Genomic DNA, 17867 nt, shown 5'->3' with positions numbered 1-17867 from the left:
GCCCCTCTGTGTGGCAACTTGCGTCGACTCTACACTCTCACTTGGAGGGCGAAGCTGTGGTGGGGCTTGCAGAAATGGCCTGGAGCTGGTTCCGTAATGTTTCGAGCTGCTTGGCAGACAAACAGTATGGAGGGAAGGTTTTCGTTTGGTGAAAGGGCTGGTAAGATGAGTCCACAAGTTGGCGTTGCTTTAGATACTATATTCTCTTCATGTGTATAGGGACACAATGCATTTCAACATATTCGTCCAGTCCTCAAACGGGGATGGTCGAGAAGTCATGATGCTTGGATTGCGCCATCGATAGGGTGGGTATCTGACAAATCACTTGCCGGGATTTCATTGGTAAATCCCCGCCTATTCCGATCCATTGAGCAAAACGTCGGGAATTTTGCAGGCAAGCTGTGGTCGCAGTTGGGCAGGTGGTTCCCAGGGCGCCTTTCAAGGCTGCGTGACAAATCGACAGGATGGGTGATCTCTCTCGACAACCTTGCTACCTAAGGTAGGCAGTGCATCGTCGGTCTCACGTCGTTGCTGAGGACTTGTAATGTTGCTGGATATTCTTGCTCACAAATACACTTTCGGAACGTCCTGAATGAGGTATGAGGCTTAGCACGATCTTGGTCTCGGATGCCTGCATCAATGGCAAGGCTTTTTCGTCTCAGTGAGATTGCATCACCGCAGATGTCCGTCGGCTTAGCAGCTGCTGGATGGTTTGCTTTTCGGCCTCTCTTGACAGGAATTGAGAAATCCCAATGAGTGTTAAAAAAAACACATGCTTCCACAACACGTCAGACGCTTTTTGCCTTCAGCACAGGCGACCTAATCAACCCCGCCCTTTGGCCAGCCATCCGTATATGGTATGGAGGACATCACCTCAACCTTCTCACTACCCACAAACCTAGGATGTAGGAGTCCGTGCTGGTCTAACTCTGTTATAAAACGTACCATGTGCCATGAGTGAATTCTACCTTTGCGAGCCGAGTTTTCACCTGAACACCCTGGAAAAAGCAGTCACCCGAGACACGCCAGAAAATGAGCTGCGCGGATGTTGGGTAACAAGACGGGCCGGCTACGGGGCGTTCGGTTCGCGCTTGCCGGCTTCTTGGCTCGGCATGACGCTGTCGCCTTCCCCAGATCTGGCAAGCCATCACTGCTGGCCTTTGTCCACTGGGCTCCGGACCTCTCGCGCCCTCCAGATGGCCTGGCAACGGCGTTGGCGCTTGCTCTCAGAGTTTACCGGCCCCAGTTTGCCCTTGCAACGTCATGTCCAGTAGGTGTCCAGCGCTCTTCAGGCGAGCGTGCCCAGCCTCGCCGCAATCCGACAAGTGCACGACCTAGTAGTGCTACTGCAAGCTGTGATAAGCCAAAGATCTGCATGGAAGAGATCGGCTGCAACTTCGTACCAGCCCCCCATACTTCCTTTGGCAAGGGGCGAACGTAGTTCACCTGCCATCGTTCGACACTGCGACATCGAACGGGAAGGCCGGCGGGAAGCCACTGCGCTATCGGCTCCTGATTCTGACGTCGTGCCGCTTGAATGGTGGAACGACAAGAGCGTACATCTAGACCCCAAGGTTCCTTCTGGCGCTGGGGTTCAATTTGTTGTATTTAACATTCCGCCGCCCACATTCCACAATTGATCCCGAGTCACCACGAAACCCACGAGAGCAAACACCATCACAACATCCTTGATATCAACTTTAGAGAGCCTTCGCTGCGTTTGTATATTATCACCTCCATTGCTTAGGCACGTCAAACCCTCACCAACATGCGCAACATCGCCTTCCTCATGGGCCTCGCCAGCTTGACGTCGGCATCACCACTGGCTGTCCGTCAAACAAGCTACCCCCAGAAATCAACCTCGTCAGGCTTTACCCTCGTTGTTAATGTGACGAATCCGGCGGCCGACTTTTGCGAGTCCATCAACCACTACACGCTCTCCTCAATCCACGTCGGTGCGGGCCAGGCACTTGCCGCCATCTCAAGCGAGTCCACCCGCGTGTGGTATGTCAACGGCACTCAACAAGAGATTAGCGAGAGTAAGGGCACCGTTGTGACCGACGGCGGCACCCCGCCTTTCCCCAACGGCATCGATATCGCGGAAGCCGAAGACTCTGTTTCAGCCGTGCGCGTTGATGCCGGAGACGGCACAAAGGGTGTGCAGCTCACCAGCGGTTCTGAGCCGTACGCCTATCTGACGGCTCCCGTCATCGGCAGCTACATCGTCTGCAATGAGAGTGTACCGTACTACCAGGGACGCAAGTTTCTCCTCTTGAAGCATGCCGAGACGGAGATCAACGAAGAAGGCGAGTCCGAGTCGAACATCCCCGAGGACTGTGTCGCTATCAGACTCGTACCTCAATGTGCAAAGCTTGCGGATTTGCCTGCGGGCGCCATTGCGAGCCACGAGTTCACCAATGAAGTGGGCTGCTACGACGACGTTGCCTCCATTGATTGGAGCAAATAGAGCCTTGGAGAACAGATTTCATCGACAAAAGGGTACCCATGTGAGGTGTCGCCGGCTAGTGGTTGTCTTTATCGGCCGTAATCGAGGTGTATTGTCAACAAGAGGCTTGCGTAATGATAATAATGACGTTGGAAGCAGGATTGGGAAGGCAACCTCGAGCAAGTCCAGGGGGAAGCAATGCAATATTCGTTACAGACCTGCCTAGTAGAAAGACACGGACGCAACACACACACGCAATACAATAATCTCACTTGCGCAAATGCTGCATTGGTTCTCGGTTCAACTTGACGGCCAAGGAGCCAGTGACGCTTCTTCTTGCGGCTGACGGTGGCTTTGTCGCCGAAACCCGGAGGTCGACACGAGTATTCACATAGCGAGGCTTGTCCACCAAAAGAAGGACCCATCCCTGTGCGTAGGTTTCGTCCATTTTTGGGTCGCCTGGGTCGCCTGGGTGGGTCCTTCTCCGCGTCCACCGGCAGCTCCTGCTGCAGGCCAGCGATCGATGGCAGCGCCAAGCGAACAATTCGGTTCCCCCTTCCCATGTCTCAAGGTCTTATCCCATGCGTGCCGTGCCTGACGCTGGATCCGGGTGTGTCCCTTTCCAAGGAGCATGTTCGTGTTCCAGTTTGCAGCCTCCTGCCCATCTGGCCCCAAAACTTGCCAAGTGACACGAAACCTTGATGGCATCTTTGCTTCCGCTTCGCGCAGCCGCCATGACATCGAACTTAACTTCATTCATCCGGTGACGACCAGCATAACTTCACCAGCCCGAAAGGCTGAAACGAATTTCCAATCATGGATCCACAGACCAGAGGTGCGCTTGCATTGCATTCCATGTGATCTCGTCCTGGCTGCGTCGTCCTGACTGCGTCGTCCTGCCGTTGCTGACAATTGCTCCTGCCCTCGGCTACAGATGTCTCGTGGGCCACGATCCCAACCGACCTTCTCCTGGCCGAACTGACCAGACGCAAAGACGATGGCGACAAGACGAAACCCCAATGCGGTTCCGGCAAGCGTGGTTCTTATGATCTCGCCCTACACATTGGCGCCCTCGTCCTGATCCTGTCTCTTAGCACCATCTGTAAGCTAGACTCGTCCCTCTTGTACTTCACTCTCGTCACGAGAACGCTGCTGATATCGCAACCGCACACAGCATGTGGTATTCCCCTTTTACCCCGACGAAACTCTGGGGGTCGACTTCAGAAGCGTATCCTTTTCTACTGCCAGCACTTTGGCACGGGCGTCCTGCTGGCCACCGCCTTTGTGCATCTATTGCCAACGGCATTCCTCTCGTTGACCGACCCATGTCTTCCCTCCTTTTTCAACGAGGGCTTCCCACCCATGGCCGGCTTCGTTGCCATGGTCGCTGCCCTGACCGTCGTCGCTCTCGAATCCTACCTCGCAACCCGTGGGGCCGGCCACTCACATTCACACCACTATGGCCAGTTTTGGGACGAAGATGACGACACGACGCCTATTGTACACAAGGATGGTTTCCCAGCGAACGGAAATACGGATGGCCTTGCTGCCAGGCGAGAGGGAAGTCATCGCCCTTCAGACATGGCGTTTCACGACACGGAGGCCACAGACGGGCTCATGGCCGGCGCGTCTCCTCTGCAAACCGGCGGCCCAGTGCAGCCGCCAGCATCGGGGCCCAGCTTCAAGCTCGACAGGCCAGAAGAAGACGAAGAAGACTCGGATATTGACCTGGATATGCACGAGCTTGATGCCGTGCCGATGAATGGACTGCGCTCCAGACGCAAGCCGCAAACACCCACTGCGCCTAATACGCCACACGTCGTGACCCCCGAAGAACAAGCCCGGCTACTCCGCCAATGTGTGATGCTGGAGGGTGGCATTTTATTCCACAGCGTATTCATCGGCATGGCAATCTCAGTGGCAACAGGTTCAACGTTCATCGTTTTCCTCATTGCCATTAGTTTCCATCAGACTTTCGAGGGACTTGCTCTCGGCAGCCGTATTGCCGCCATTCAGCTTCCGCGTCAATCGGCGAGACCTTGGCTGATGGTGCTTGCATTCGGCGCCACGACACCCTTTGGACAACTGATTGGCTTGGTGATACACAAGATGTATGATCCTATGAGTCAGACCGGCCTCCTGATGGTTGGCTTCATGAACTCCATATCGGCTGGCCTACTGCTGTTCGCCGGTCTCGTACAGCTGCTGTCAGAGGACTTCCTCACAGAGAAGAGCTACCACACCCTCACGGGAAAGAAGAGATGGAGGGCTTACGCGGCCGTGGTGGGCGGTGCGGCACTCATGGCACTGGTCGGAGGCTTCGCGTAGGGCAAGCGTCCGATGCATATTTGATTTATCTCAATAGAGTTCTTCTGCAAAGCAGACAACTGCAATTCTGGATGACTGTTGATTTCATGGTTTATGGCTATAATGATAGAAGCCTGGGCTGGCGCCATATAGTTAACGTGCGGCTTCGTAGATCCCTTGATCATTGTACGATAGAGAAACTTAGTACTGGATGTGCGAAGATAATAAGATCGAGCAAATAATCGTCGTCGTCGTCGCGATAAAGCAATCGGAGAATATGCTTGTTCCGACTGACGATGACCAGCGCTGACCACGGGCCAGGGATTAGCCGGCGCAAGATGCAAGGCTAGACCTTTGTGGGCGGGGCAGCGATTATTTTTCGAAGCTTCCCTCAAAGAGCGAAACCCTCGCCTCGTCGCCGACCCATTTTCAAAGCCAATTCTTCCTCTCGACAGTCCAATGCGCGGCTCACGGTGACCAAAGTCTAACCAGTGCATTCGCAGATGTAGCAGCTGTTCACTGCGACTAGACTTTGCCCGGGGGCGCGCACTACTTCGTCTCAAGTGCCGAAGCTTCTTCGCCTCTGACTCAACCCCGCCAACACACTCCTCCTCCTCCTCCTCGCTTCCCGTTTCTTCTACGACCGCGACAAACAAAAGAAAGCGAAGGCAAACAATGGCTCCCGAAGCAACTACGCCTTCGACGGCGACACCGGCAAGCTCGGCGACCGATCCCACCAAGCTCGAGGTCATCAAGCAGGCCATCTACGAGGCGTGCCAGAACAACGGCGGCGAGGACCAACTCTACACGCAGGACGATCTCCTCGAACTCGACGTCATTCCCAACCGCGATGCGTCGCTGCTCCTCAAGGCGCTCCAGAGCCTATCCAACGAAAAGCTGCTCAATGCTGTGGCGACGCAGAGCGGCCTCGCGTGGCGATGGCGGCCAAAGGCCGAGGCTGCCAAGTGAGTTTCTCCCTCGCGACGCTCGAATGGAATGGGAGAGAATAGGGACGATTGATTGATTGACGGCGGGCGGACGAAGGCTGACTTGCTGCACTCTCACAGGTACAAGCTATGTACGACGGACGAGCAGCGCATGGTGTACGGCATGATTGACGATGCTGGTGGCGACGGAATCTGGAGCAAGACGATCATTAACCGCCTGAGCATGAACGACACCGTCATGAAGGCTGCTATCAAGCAGCTCCACATCAAGGGTCTCATTGTGCCGTTCAAGAATGTCGAGCACCCTAATAAGAAGATGTACATCAAGGCTTCGATGCAGCCCTCGGAGCGCGCCACGGGCGGACCGTGGTTCACAGACCAGACGCTCGACGAGGCCTTCATTGAGGAGCTGCAGCGCGTCATCTACGACTACATCAAGAGACAGAGCAGCTATTTCCACAAGGGGGGCGAGGCGCGCGCGGCAGTACCGAAAAAAGGCATCGTCAAGGGCGGGCCGCCAGCGGGGGGCCGCAAGAGGGGCGCCGAGCAGATCAGCGACGACGCCAATGGTGGCGAGGCTCACGCTGTTGGAGCGACACAGGTGGACAAGACGACGTATCTGCCCCTGCCGGCGGGCTACAAGGAGTACCCCACGGTCCGGGACATTGCGCGCTTCATCTCCCAGGCGGGCATCACGACGGAGACGACTCTTGGCGTAGACGACATCCAGAAGCTCGTAGATGTCCTTGTATTCGACGGCCTTGTCGAGGCCATTCGCGTCGGCGGCAAGCACGGTCTCCGCGTACGCCGCGCCGCCAAGCAGAGCCTGGGGAACTGGGCCGGCCAGGGCGCCGACGAGAGTGGCATCGAGCGCGGTGCCCCCGAGCCGTATGCCAACGGCTATACCGAGGCGCCTTGTGGAAGGTGTCCAGTGTTTGACCTCTGCGAAGAGGGAGGGCCGGTCAGTGCTAGTAATTGCGTGTACTACCAGCGGTGGTTGGGACTGGAATGATGCTGCTTATCGCAACTGGGGATTTCGGCTCCATGTCTCTTTTTTTTATAACAGCATGGCAACGGCGTTGGGCGGCAAAATTGAATGATCAAATACAGGTCAATGAATGCTTGGGATGCGTGTGGGAACCTGAGAAGTATCATGGACTTGATAGGCAATTAGGGCCGGGTCAATAGGAAGATGGATTGAACCAATTCAAAATATCACTACGACACGTTTTTTACTCTCGCGTTAAATCGACGAGATTTACACAGCGGGAGAAAGATTGGTGGTGGGTGATGGTGCTGTAACTTTTACGTCTTGACCTAGCTACCTAGCTGGCTTATCGACGTCATCTGCCGAAGCACCGCACATTCCGCAACTACTTCAGCATACTGCCCGCCTACCTACTTTCCTGCCACTCACACTGAGAGAGAAAAGGGAAGATTCGAGTACAATGTTTCGTCGAGGGACACCCTTTACAGCTGGCCGGACTTGACGATGGTGGCGCGCTTAGGGTACTTGACGGTACCGCTCTGGGAGCCAGTAGCCTCAAGAGCCTTGACGATGTTCAGGGAGGAAGCGTCAGCAACCTCGCCGAAGACGACGTGACGGCCGTTGAGCCACGAGGTGACAACGGTGGTGACGAAGAACTGGGAGCCGTTGCTGGAAATCATGTCAGATCAACGCGTGCACAAAGCAAGAGGGAGTCTCTCGTGGGGTACTTACGTGTTGGGACCGGCGTTGGCCATGGACAGCAGACCGGGCTTGTCGTGCTTCAGCTGGAAGTTCTCGTCGGCGAACTTCTCGCCGTAGATGGACTTGCCGCCAGTGCCGTTGCCACGAGTAAAGTCACCACCCTGGAGCATGAACTCGGGGATGATGCGGTGGAAGGAAGAGCCCTGGTAGCCGAAACCCTTCTCGCCAGTGCAGAGAGCACGGAAGTTCTCGGCAGTCTTAGGGACAACGTCGTAGAAGAGGTTGAAGGTGATGCGGCCGCTCTGCTCTGCAAGAGGTAGACTAATCAGCATCGGCACCCTTGGGGCTTCCGACCTCGGGGGGAGGGGGGGGGGGGGGGGGGGGAGCGGTCATAGTGATGCAGGAAAGGAGGAGCAATCCCGCAGCTACAGAGATGTCGCTTGTGATAAACAGGGCCTCAGAGCCCATGAAGGAAAAAAGGAAGCTTACGCTCAGCAGCACCAGAGGCACGGCCGTTGCTGTCGACCTTGGGACCCTCCCACTCGATGTCGAAGTAACTAGTAGGTGACGCAGGTTAGCTTCGATGATCCCATTGGCAATGATGCAATCATCTCTTGCAAGGCAGGCACGCCGACGAGACAAAATACAAAGCAAGCAATGACTTACACCTGAGGACCAGGCATGATGGTGGATGCAGAAAAGTATCTGACGGGAAGCTTGTTGGATTGAAGGGTTGAGCGAATTGGCTTGATAAAGCTGGAGGTGGAAGGTCGAGAAAAGGGAGAGGGTGCGGAAGAGCAGGAGAAGAGGTTATGTTGGCGGGGTAGGAGGGGTCGAAGCACGGCGGCAGGTCTCATTTTTTCGCCTGAGGAGTCGGAGAGGTAGCTGCTGCAGGAGGGGGGTTCACAGTTAGCGCATGAGCTCCCCACCACAAGGGGCCAAGCAACGAATAGTTGGCAGAGACAGGTGCGAGGCGAGGGGTGGTAGGGGGTTTCTGGTGGCCCGATGGCCAGTCACGTGAAGTCAGCGCAGTGACGGAATCATGGAACTGAGGGGGTTCCTGGTTCCAGCTTAGCCCCACGATTGCGTTGCTCCAGCGAGTTGCTGCAGTGACGTGACTGACCACCCTGGCCACCAAGAAGCCGACGGGATCGACGCTGTGAACAAGACGACCCCCAGAGCTCGAAGTCAATCGACGTGCTGCGCTCTGCAGCGCAGCGCAGAGAAGGGCAGAGCGCGAGCTTCCTTGGAGTGGCTTTTTGGTCTGATGCCCGTTGCATCCACCGATGACTTCGCCATCCTCGGCGGTGAGGTTGGGTACGCCAGCTCCAGTGAGCTTCCAGTGGGGCCGGGGCCTGGAGCTCTCGCGTTCTGAGCTCAAAAGTGCCCTCGTTCTCGGTTGGTCGACCGACAGAGGCCATCGACCCCTTGGCCTGTGGCCAGCAAAGCCAGCTCAACAACCGCCATTCTGGCGCGCATGTACCTACGTACAAACATGATTGAGAGCAAAGAAGGCTGCCGATAGTCCGATTGGCTCAAATCCGGGGGAAACAGAGAGGGGGCCGACGGCGAAAGCGACCTGAGAAGAGACCCGGAAGCTTCCTGCAGCAATGGTCCCTCGCCAGTCAAGCTCCCCCCACCCGTCACGTTGCCGGACAATTGAGTGTGGGAGCTCGAGGATAAACCGGTTTGCTCGAAAGGGGCGAGGCTCGGGTCAATTGCGGACATGCAACAAGGTACCGAGCCAGGACTGTACAGCAGTGCGTGACGTCTGTATCTCAAGAACAGAGCTTCGGCGAAGCAGCCCACGCGCCAGATGTTCAAGATCCCTCATCTCACGCTCGGGTGAGAGGACCCTACCCGGAGCGAGCCGAGTGACAGGTTTCTGTTCCCTCGAGGCCAATGGGTGGGTGACGAGGGACGGGATACATGGGGTGCAGCTCAGAAGGGACAAAAGAAGCTTGCCAAACGTACCTTGCTAAAATGGGGTAATACAGTTGATGAGAAGAGAAGGATGATACGAATAGTGTTACACAGAGGACTGACGTGTGATGACCAGATCTGATGGACGATTGATGGTGCTCTTCAAGGGAAGGGGGAAAAGTCTTGAGATCTTGAGGCTGGAGCTGTCATCAACTTTGGCCCCTGACACTCGGACCACTCAGGTCCTCAGGCATCTTATGCTAAGGTACCCTACCTAGGTCTGGTTGAGAGGCCATAAGAACACCAGCAGCGCTCATCAGTACTCGGTCTTGCAGGTCTCTACGGCACGCATCATCTTGTCTTACGGTCACTTTAACAATCATGAGAACTCAATCACGCCGCTGCAGCCTGTCCTCCATATTCCTCCTCTGGCCCAACACCATCTTCTACGTTGATCACGTGATGTGCATGATATCCACTCTGGTTCGTCAATCACCCAGCAAGCGGCTCCAAGGCCCCATAAGCGCGGCTGCCCGACGCTGACAAGGTGCAAGGTTAGCCACCGCAGGCACAGGCGGCACCTTGACCGTCATGGCCACCTGCCACACTGACGCTGACCTTGAGCCTACCTATCTCCGACTGAACAAGTAGGCCTCCACTGAAACACCATCCACCACTGTAAACGGCGAGTGCAAATAGGCTGGAGCGCCGCTCTTCCATCCCTTCCTTCTTCATCAATCACCGCCATCGTCAAAGTGAGCGCAATATCAACTGCCCACCATGGATTGGAACAACCTCAAGGACACCGTCGCGGGTATGAGCCTCTACGACGTCAAGGCCGGTGTCAGGAAGGTTCAAAATGGTAAGCTCGACAGTAAGACCACCCCGTGCGGCCGTCGCTGACTGCGCTCCTCACCAGCTGTTATGAATTACACCGAAATGGAAGCCAAAGTTCGTTGCCACTTGCCTGGAAGGGCGCTTGTATCATCCTGCATATTCATCCAATGATCCCGAACCTAACGCAACATCCTCCAGGTCCGCGAGGCAACCAACAACGAACCATGGGGCGCATCATCCACCACAATGCAAGAGATTGCCAATGGCACTTTTAACTAGTACGGCTGAGTTGTGCTCGGGACACAGAACATTTCCACATTGACGACTCAAGCTAATACACCTGCCCCTAGCTCGACGCTGAACGAAATTATGCCCATGATCTATCGTCGCTTCACCGAAAAGGCCGCTGAGGAGTGGCGCCAGATCTACAAAGCCCTTCAGCTCTTGGAGTTTCTCATCAAGCACGGTTCTGAACGAGTCATTGACGACGCCCGCGGCCACATCACGCTATTGAAGATGTTGCGCCAATTTCACTTCATCGACCAGAACGGCAAGGACCAGGGTGTCAACGTCCGCAACCGCGCCAAGGAGCTTACCGAGCTTCTGAGTGACGTAGAACGCATCAGATCCGAGCGCAAGAAAGCGCGAGCGACCAAGAACAAATACACGGGCGTCGAGGGTGGAGCTGGCGGCGGCTTCTCTGGCAGCAGCGGCGGCGGTCGATATGGCGGTTTCGGCAGCGAGTCGGGCGGCACATCCGCTGCGAACTTTGGCGGATATTCCGGCGGTGTCTACGGAGACGGCGGTGGTTTCGGCGGCCAGTCGGACGAGTGGAGGGAGGGCGGTTCGGGTGCTGGCGGCTCGAGCAGCCGCGGCGGAGACAGATTCGAGGCATACGATGAGTACGACGAAGGCGATCGACCAGCTCCTCGCGCCAAGAGAACCGAGCGTGCCACTGCTGCTGCGCCGAAAGCAGAGCCACCAAAGAAAAAGAAGGAGCCTGAAGTCGATCTGTTCTCCTTTGACGAGCCGGCCTCGTCCTCGTCTGCGCCGCCTGCGCCTGCGCCGGCTCAGAGCTCTGGCTTTGGCGGGCTTTCCACCCTGTCCGCCCCAGCTGCTGCCAGCAATGACGACGATGACGAGTTTGACGACTTTGTATCTGCTCCTCAGACTGGCATTCCCTCTGCTGCTCCCGTCACGGCAGCCGCATCATCCACTGCCACGTTTGCCGCGCCGAAGCCCCTGCAGCCACAGCAGCAAGCTGATCTCAGCAACATTGTCAACTTGGCATCTCCGGCGCCATCGACGGCATCCGGGCCCAACTATTCGTCATTCGCTACTCCCGCGATGGCCTCGCCAGCAACGCAGGCGCCCAAGATGGGCGGGTACCAACCCGCCGGGCCCAACTACTTTGGGTCGGTCCAGTCAGCCGCTCCCCAGCAGACTGGCAGCGCTGTGTCTATGGGTTCAAGCATGGGCGCGACCAAACCGGCTCAGTCAGCAGCTGCCAAGCCCGCTGCGGCTGGGGGGGATGCATTTGGAGCTCTGTGGTCACAAGCTAGCTCTGGCATCAAGAAAACGAACACCTCCACCGGACAGGGACCGGCCATGGGACAACTGGCCAAGGAGAAGAGTAGTGCCGGGATCTGGGGTGCACAAGCCGGCGGATCTACGACGGCGGCCAAGCCTACCAGTAGCAGCAACGGACTGGACGACCTACTGGGCTGAGGAGCGTTGATCAGACTCTGTACAATGATAACAGAGAACACGAGTCCGCGGTACACTCGGCTGACTTCCGTCGTTGAGAGATAGTTTCACGTAGGAGCAGCAGGAGAGGGAGTAATCTACAGTGATCAGCCTAAAGTAGACAAGTGTTTCGGCGCGAACAGAAAAGTCTGGTGTAACCCACCTCGATGGTTGCTTCACATCACTTCTCGTAAAGTTGCTCGTCAGCCTTGTGCGCAATTTAAGACTGTGCAAAGTGATGGAGGAGGGGCCCGTATCCAGGCCAGCATCAGCAACACGTTGGTCTGGACCCTGCTTAGGTAGCAAATCCTCCGAAGCGTATGCAAAGAAAGTTTGGCCTGTTACAACTCACCCGGCCGCGAAGACGCCTGAATCTTCGAAAGCAAGGGTGAGCAGGCACCACGATCGCAAAGCTGCCTGCGGCTGCGCGTTGAACGGCTGAATCCCGAGACCAGTCTGTCGATGATCCCGTACCTATCCCTGTATCGTCACGACTAGGCATGACGGGTGCCGTGAGGACAGCGCGCCAGATTCATCCAATCACCATCCATGTCGGGACTCGAATCTCGGCTACGACCGCCGATGATACAACTGACGGCGGCTTGCAGACGCGGTCCTTCTCGAGGTCCTCAAGGCCCGCCAGACACGTGAACTAGCTCGTGAATATACTGAGTACCTACCGGGGATATAATCATGAGCGGACAGTGGGGCCGGCTCGCTTGTCCTGCTAAGCGCCGCGTTTCAAAAGGTCGGAAGAATCCACCACGGGGGGACATGCCGGTTTTGTGCGTTGATTGGTCCCGGGGAACCATGGATGGGCGGCTCGCGCAATGGGCTAGTCTGCCTCAGTTCGTGCAGAGCAGTCCGTGGTGGGCTTGTGGTCGATTCAAATGATGCCAGTGGGACTGAACTGGTAGGCTGTTGCTGGGGTATGGCAATCTCGAGCGTTGAGCTGTGTGGATGCGGGCTGGTACGGCCAAGAGGGCCGATGGTGAATCAGAGAAGGGAGTGATGTTTGTTGCTGTATTTGGCTGCATGATTACAGATAGGCTGGTATGAGGCTTCCCACCCTTGACCGTTGGTGAACCTACTCCTACGCGGACCAGGCAGCGTTAGGCAGTGTGGCCTGGTTGGCCATGTCATAAAATACATCTTTTTTATATAAGCCATTAGCCCACCAACGTCTAACATTTCTCCTTCTCGTTCGGTAGACATCAACTTCTACATACAGGCAATCTACGGTTACTTTTCAATTTCTCTTTTCCTATCTCTCTTTCCTTTCTCTTTCCTTAGGTCTTTCATTTGGCTTATTCCCTCGGTCCACTTCTCGTCGCTCCACGTATCTTCCATCAGTTTTCGTACACCGATTCTTCAGTATTCAGGAGAGACTTGCATTTTTTTTTTTCAATTTGGTATATCGAATCTCTCTTGACGAGCCAGATTCATTTCACCCACCGACTACGGCTTCTCTCACCTCTGCGTTGAGAGAACCTCCCATCCTTCAAGATTCACGCCCCCAACGCAGCCCCCCGGATCCCTTATCCGCCTTCTCGCTTCCCATCGCGGACGGCTCTGCACTACGAGAGACCCCGTCCGAAGCTCACGCTCATTACCAGCCCCGAAGCTCTCGAGAAGGAGCTTCTCCTCTTGGAAGAAGACGACGAAGAGCTTACCAGCACCATGGCCGGCATGCCTCGTCTCGGTGCCCTTGGGCACACCTTCACCGCCATGCGCGCCATGCAGTTCGTTTCGCTCATTGCCATCATCGGCATGACCGCAGACTTTATCAGCGAGATGGTCTCGGCGAATGCAAAGCCCCCGGCGGTGCTGATCGGTACTCTCGTGGTTGTCAGTTGTTCCTAGGCAGTGTCAAATTGTCCCTCCCAGAGCTAACGAGATCACCAGGCCTGCGTTGCAACTCTTTACATCGCCATTTCGTACATTCTCTACTGGGACTCCATGCTGCCTCTTCTCATCGCCACCGCGGCTGACAGCGCGCTGCTTATCGCCGTCATCGTCGTGGCCGTGACCCTCGGCAAGCCCCTTTCGTATCTCGCCTGCAAAGACCTGCCCACGGTCAAGGGCAGCACTGCCTCCTTCATCGCCTCGGTCGGCGAGAACATCCTCAATGCCACCGACGACAGCGGCAAGGTCAATTACTTCGTGTGGGTCGGCGCCGCGCAGAAGACGTGCTACGCCATCAAGGCCGTCTGGGGCCTCTCCATTGCTCTATGCGTCCTGTTTGCCTTCTCATCCGTCACTACCATCTGCCTCTGGCGCCGCACCAAGCTCAACCAGGGTCCTGTCGGCAAGGACATCGAGAGCGCCTGAAGGTGCGGCCGTGGCGGGGCGGCAGAGGCGGCGACACGGGCTCTTTCGTTTGACGATCCAATCGACGACAGTAGGTACCCTCGACCGCCGTCGCCTCCGCGTCCCATACTCAAACATGTGGGACTGCGGCAAAAGAGCCTCGGCACGTCTGCGATGCTGGCATTGCGGGAGAAGACATGGGATACTAGCGACTCATCTGACGATGAGCGTGCAGGGGCCACCGCTCCGATGGTCTTCGCTGCCCAGACGCGAGTGCCCCGGTATGCCCCTCCGTCGTTGCAACCGCAGGTAGCGCCGGTCCTGGAAGCCACGGCGAAATTAAGAATGAAATCGGTTATGGTTGTGGATGACGGCATGCATGGTTTTGGTGAAGACAGCCGGGCGGTTCCTGTGGCGACGATGCCGCCGATGCCGAACTCGCCCGGGCCCCTAGCTTCACCTTCGATCCCAATGCCGCCAGAGCCTACTGATCAGCCGGTAGGCGGCGGGCTGTGGAAGAGATCCAAGTCTCAGCGGCGGACGCGGACGATCAAGGAGCTAATCGATGGCTGGTGGGATCTTGGGTTGCTGGAGGCGCAGAAGAGACAGACCATGTTGGCGAATAAGGGTCTTGCTGCGGCTCCGAGCAAACGAGACTGATGTATGTGTTTGTGGTCTGGTTTCGTTTCCTTTCTTGTTTCTCAGACTGTAATCAGGGGTCTTTGTTGCGAATAATAATGGTGAGAGCGATAGACTGGATTTCAAAACGGGTCGGCAGGTTGCTTTGGTTCCCTCGCACAAGACGTGATTGCTGGAAAACGATAAAAAAAGAGAATACACCGTCAGTTAGTTTTCAAGAAACAACCTAAAAAGATGTCTTGCTTCACAGAGCATCGGTCGCCATGCGCTCAGATCATCAAGACGGGATGCCCAAGGCTCTGGAGACAGGCAGCAATGTCCCAGTCTTGACCCAGCGAGTCCCGGCGCGCCCAGACGTCTTCCATAACAGCCAAGGCGGTACGCAGTGACCCAAGAGCTCCGAGTGGGCCCATGCTAGTGACCATGTCCCGCAGCAGCTGCTGGTGACAAGGCTCGGTGAGACAGCCAACGACGCAGAAAGGCCACATGACAGTGCGAACACACACCGGGGACTGAAGCTGCGTCATGAGCTCAATGGCAGAAGCGATGCTGCTTGCCGTCTCAGGGCAGGACGGCTGCCATCCGGACACGACAACAGAAAGATAGGTGAGAGCGGCATATGCCCAAACCTTGGTATGGATGGGAACCATGGTGTGCAATGGCAGAGTGTCAACCTTTTGGCTCCACGAGAAATCAGTATAAACGCGGCAGCTCGGCTTGTGGTGTTTCGGATGAGGCAAATCGCCGAACTCGCCCACGCCGGGGCTTGCTACTCGAGTGCACTGCCCGTCGAGGCAGGCAATACCGGAGCGAAGAGCGTGTTCAATGGTGACGGCCCGATTCACCAGCTGTGTCACGGAGAGAGAACCGGCCCGTTTGTTTTCTTTCTTCCAGGTATCAAGAGAGGCAATCTCGCCGACGAGGTGGATAACCCAGGTTTGACAACCGAATAGCTGTTCAAACTGAATCTGCGTTCGGTTCCATTTGTGTTCGTCGCGCGCATAACCCAAGTCGAGGGCCGAGCTGTGATAATCCTGCAAGAGTGGGCGCCTCTCAGTACTTGTCGCCGTGAGCACATCGGTCAGGAATAGATATGCACCGAAGGTTCTCAAGGCTGCCTGCTCAGTTGTCCAGGGCATGAACAAGCCTCCTTCAGGCGGCGAAGGCATTCCAGCGAACCCCATCTGTAAGATGCGCTCGTCCCACTGGTGTGGCAGGGGGATGATCTGCTTGAAGAGCGAGATGGCGGCATCGACGTGCATCAGCCAGTTCGTAGAGTTGTAGACGGCTATGTCGAAAACAAGGAGCTGGATGATGCTGTTGAGAACGCGGACGCTCTCGCGAGGGTACTCCGACACACCTCTTGCATTTATGGCAGCCATTTCAGTTTGCAGCTCCCGGAGCGAGAGTTCCTGCTGAGCTTGGAGTAGCCGCCGGTTGGACAGCTGGCACGCACCGTGACCGCTTCCGCTGTTGTCGAGGACTAGGGAAAAGTAGTAGGAGCCAAGGCTGAGAGCAGTGTGATATACGGCCTTGTTGGACTTGAGAAGAGAAAGGACCCAGCCACGACCGCCTTCAGGCAGGGATGGGCGGTAAAATGGGAACAAAAAGGGGAAGACGTGGTCCAGATAGATCATGATGAAGTTGAGGTCGCCTTCTTCCTCTCTCATAACAGTGGACGCTGTCCTGGGCATCGGGGTTTTCCACGAGTCTTGAAAGGACGGTTCACTTTGGTCCATGGCCTCCGGCTCAGGGGTGATTTCTGCAATGGACGACTTTACGGCATCAAGCTGGAAAGCTGAAAGATCGGGTGGCGTGTCATGTGACGTCGCTGGGCTGGTGTTTGTGCCATGCTGCGACGAGCCGTTGATCGAAGATGGGATAGAGACGTGCTCGCTGTCCGAGGCCTCTTCATCATCATCGGGGGCCGATTTCGCGAGCTCGAAACTCTGTAGGTATTTGCGTTCTCGCCTCTGGTTGGCCTGGATCTTGACCTCACGTTTGAGCTGGTCGGCAGCCTCCTTTTGTCGAGGTCCGCCATCCATCCATTCGGGCTTAGCATCTTCAAAGTGGCATGTGATCTCAAGAGAACTGCAGCCTTGACAGATAGGGCGTGTCTCGTCACATTTTTTGCGACGCAGACGGCACGTCCAGCAGCCTTGCGAGCTGCGTGCTCTCGAAGTCATGGTATGAGACGCCTGAGAGATGTTCGTCGCAAATTTTTTGAGCATCTTGGCGATGTGCAGCAGGCCGCACTGAGGACCGGATTGCGAGTTTCAGGTCAATTGAGGCACGAGAGCGAAACGTTCATCCTCGCTGAACTGGTGTTGCGACAAGTGAAGTGTTGCTTGGAAATCAGTATTGGTGGGATAGTGCTGAAGAAACGTCTGATTGGGAGTACGGGGCCACTCGTCAAGAGAGACAAAGGGAAGAAGGCGTAATCAAGAGGGGAAGGCAAAGAAAAGGCTTTGTCATGCGGACGCTGAGCTACCGACAGCGATGGCTACACCGAGAATACCGAAGCTCAACCTTGAGTTTACCGAAGGGGAACCCCCCCCATCCAAATACACACAGACACTCTGTTCGCGGAGTCGGGCGGCGTTTCATTTCAGCTTCCTGCCCGCTCACTATTGTCTAAGGTATTCTTGACACACGCTGCGTCCGACAATTCACGGCCTAATGCTTTCTTGTGCCTCGATACGTCACTTTTACTTCGGCGACTCATTCACAATGACAAGGCACGGGGGGCTATGCTGCTGCAAGGAGGGCTTCACGCGCAAGGCTAGGTACTCATGCGCTGGCATGCCAGGCCCATGCTACGGAAGACTGCAGGCTGAACTGGCTTAAAACCCTAAATATGAGTATATTGACCCCGGGGGTTCTTTCCTGAAATATATAGAAGCTAAGACCACTAGTCTATATTAGGGATAGCCCCTATATAGTAAGCGGGGATCGAGAGCTCTAGCTAGTTATAATCGATTAGTAAGTTAAAAGGATTAGACTAGCTAACTCTATAGCCGTG

At 55.9% G+C, this 17867-nt stretch overlaps 8 protein-coding genes across 8 annotated transcripts; 6 read left to right on the top strand and 2 right to left on the bottom strand.

Moving 5' to 3' along the window:
* Window positions 1–1768: 1768 nt before the first annotated feature.
* Window positions 1769–2467, top strand: D7B24_000205 (uncharacterized protein; the record flags this gene model as incomplete). Its single annotated transcript, XM_028634466.1, has 1 exon — window positions 1769–2467. The coding sequence occupies one exon, from the start codon at window positions 1769–1771 to the stop codon at window positions 2465–2467; it is 699 nt and encodes a 232-aa protein (XP_028498168.1).
* Window positions 2468–3262: 795 nt separating this feature from the next.
* On the top strand, window positions 3263–4774 carry D7B24_000204 (uncharacterized protein; the record flags this gene model as incomplete). The annotated part of the gene is made up of 3 exons (XM_028634465.1): window positions 3263–3281; window positions 3381–3548; window positions 3621–4774. 3 exons carry the CDS (start codon window positions 3263–3265, stop codon window positions 4772–4774), a joined length of 1341 nt encoding a protein of 446 aa, XP_028498167.1.
* A 654-nt stretch (window positions 4775–5428) lies between these two features.
* Window positions 5429–6712, top strand: RPC34 (34-kDa subunit of RNA polymerase III (C); the record flags this gene model as incomplete). The annotated part of the gene is made up of 2 exons (XM_028634464.1): window positions 5429–5718; window positions 5821–6712. 2 exons carry the CDS (start codon window positions 5429–5431, stop codon window positions 6710–6712), a joined length of 1182 nt encoding a protein of 393 aa, XP_028498166.1.
* A 458-nt stretch (window positions 6713–7170) lies between these two features.
* On the bottom strand, window positions 7171–8073 carry CSR1 (phosphatidylinositol transfer protein csr1; the record flags this gene model as incomplete). The annotated part of the gene is made up of 4 exons (XM_028634463.1): window positions 7171–7357; window positions 7421–7697; window positions 7880–7947; window positions 8057–8073. 4 exons carry the CDS (start codon window positions 8071–8073, stop codon window positions 7171–7173), a joined length of 549 nt encoding a protein of 182 aa, XP_028498165.1.
* A 2020-nt stretch (window positions 8074–10093) lies between these two features.
* ENT3 (Epsin-3) lies at window positions 10094–11878 on the top strand (the record flags this gene model as incomplete). Its single annotated transcript, XM_028634462.1, has 4 exons — window positions 10094–10175; window positions 10233–10264; window positions 10349–10428; window positions 10501–11878. The coding sequence occupies 4 exons, from the start codon at window positions 10094–10096 to the stop codon at window positions 11876–11878; spliced, it is 1572 nt and encodes a 523-aa protein (XP_028498164.1).
* A 908-nt stretch (window positions 11879–12786) lies between these two features.
* On the top strand, window positions 12787–14227 carry D7B24_000200 (uncharacterized protein; the record flags this gene model as incomplete). The annotated part of the gene is made up of 3 exons (XM_028634461.1): window positions 12787–12809; window positions 13513–13744; window positions 13802–14227. 3 exons carry the CDS (start codon window positions 12787–12789, stop codon window positions 14225–14227), a joined length of 681 nt encoding a protein of 226 aa, XP_028498163.1.
* A 153-nt stretch (window positions 14228–14380) lies between these two features.
* On the top strand, window positions 14381–14866 carry D7B24_000199 (uncharacterized protein; the record flags this gene model as incomplete). The annotated part of the gene is made up of 1 exon (XM_028634460.1): window positions 14381–14866. The coding sequence occupies one exon, from the start codon at window positions 14381–14383 to the stop codon at window positions 14864–14866; it is 486 nt and encodes a 161-aa protein (XP_028498162.1).
* Window positions 14867–15114: 248 nt separating this feature from the next.
* On the bottom strand, window positions 15115–16890 carry D7B24_000198 (uncharacterized protein; the record flags this gene model as incomplete). The annotated part of the gene is made up of 1 exon (XM_028634459.1): window positions 15115–16890. One exon carries the CDS (start codon window positions 16888–16890, stop codon window positions 15115–15117), a length of 1776 nt encoding a protein of 591 aa, XP_028498161.1.
* Window positions 16891–17867: the final 977 nt, after the last annotated feature.

Source organism: Verticillium nonalfalfae, assembly GCF_003724135.2.
Source record: "Verticillium nonalfalfae strain VnAa140/NRRL 66861 chromosome Unknown scaffold_10, whole genome shotgun sequence".
Classification (NCBI taxonomy): domain Eukaryota; kingdom Fungi; phylum Ascomycota; class Sordariomycetes; order Glomerellales; family Plectosphaerellaceae; genus Verticillium; species Verticillium nonalfalfae.
This window is presented reverse-complemented; position numbering and strand designations above follow the sequence as displayed.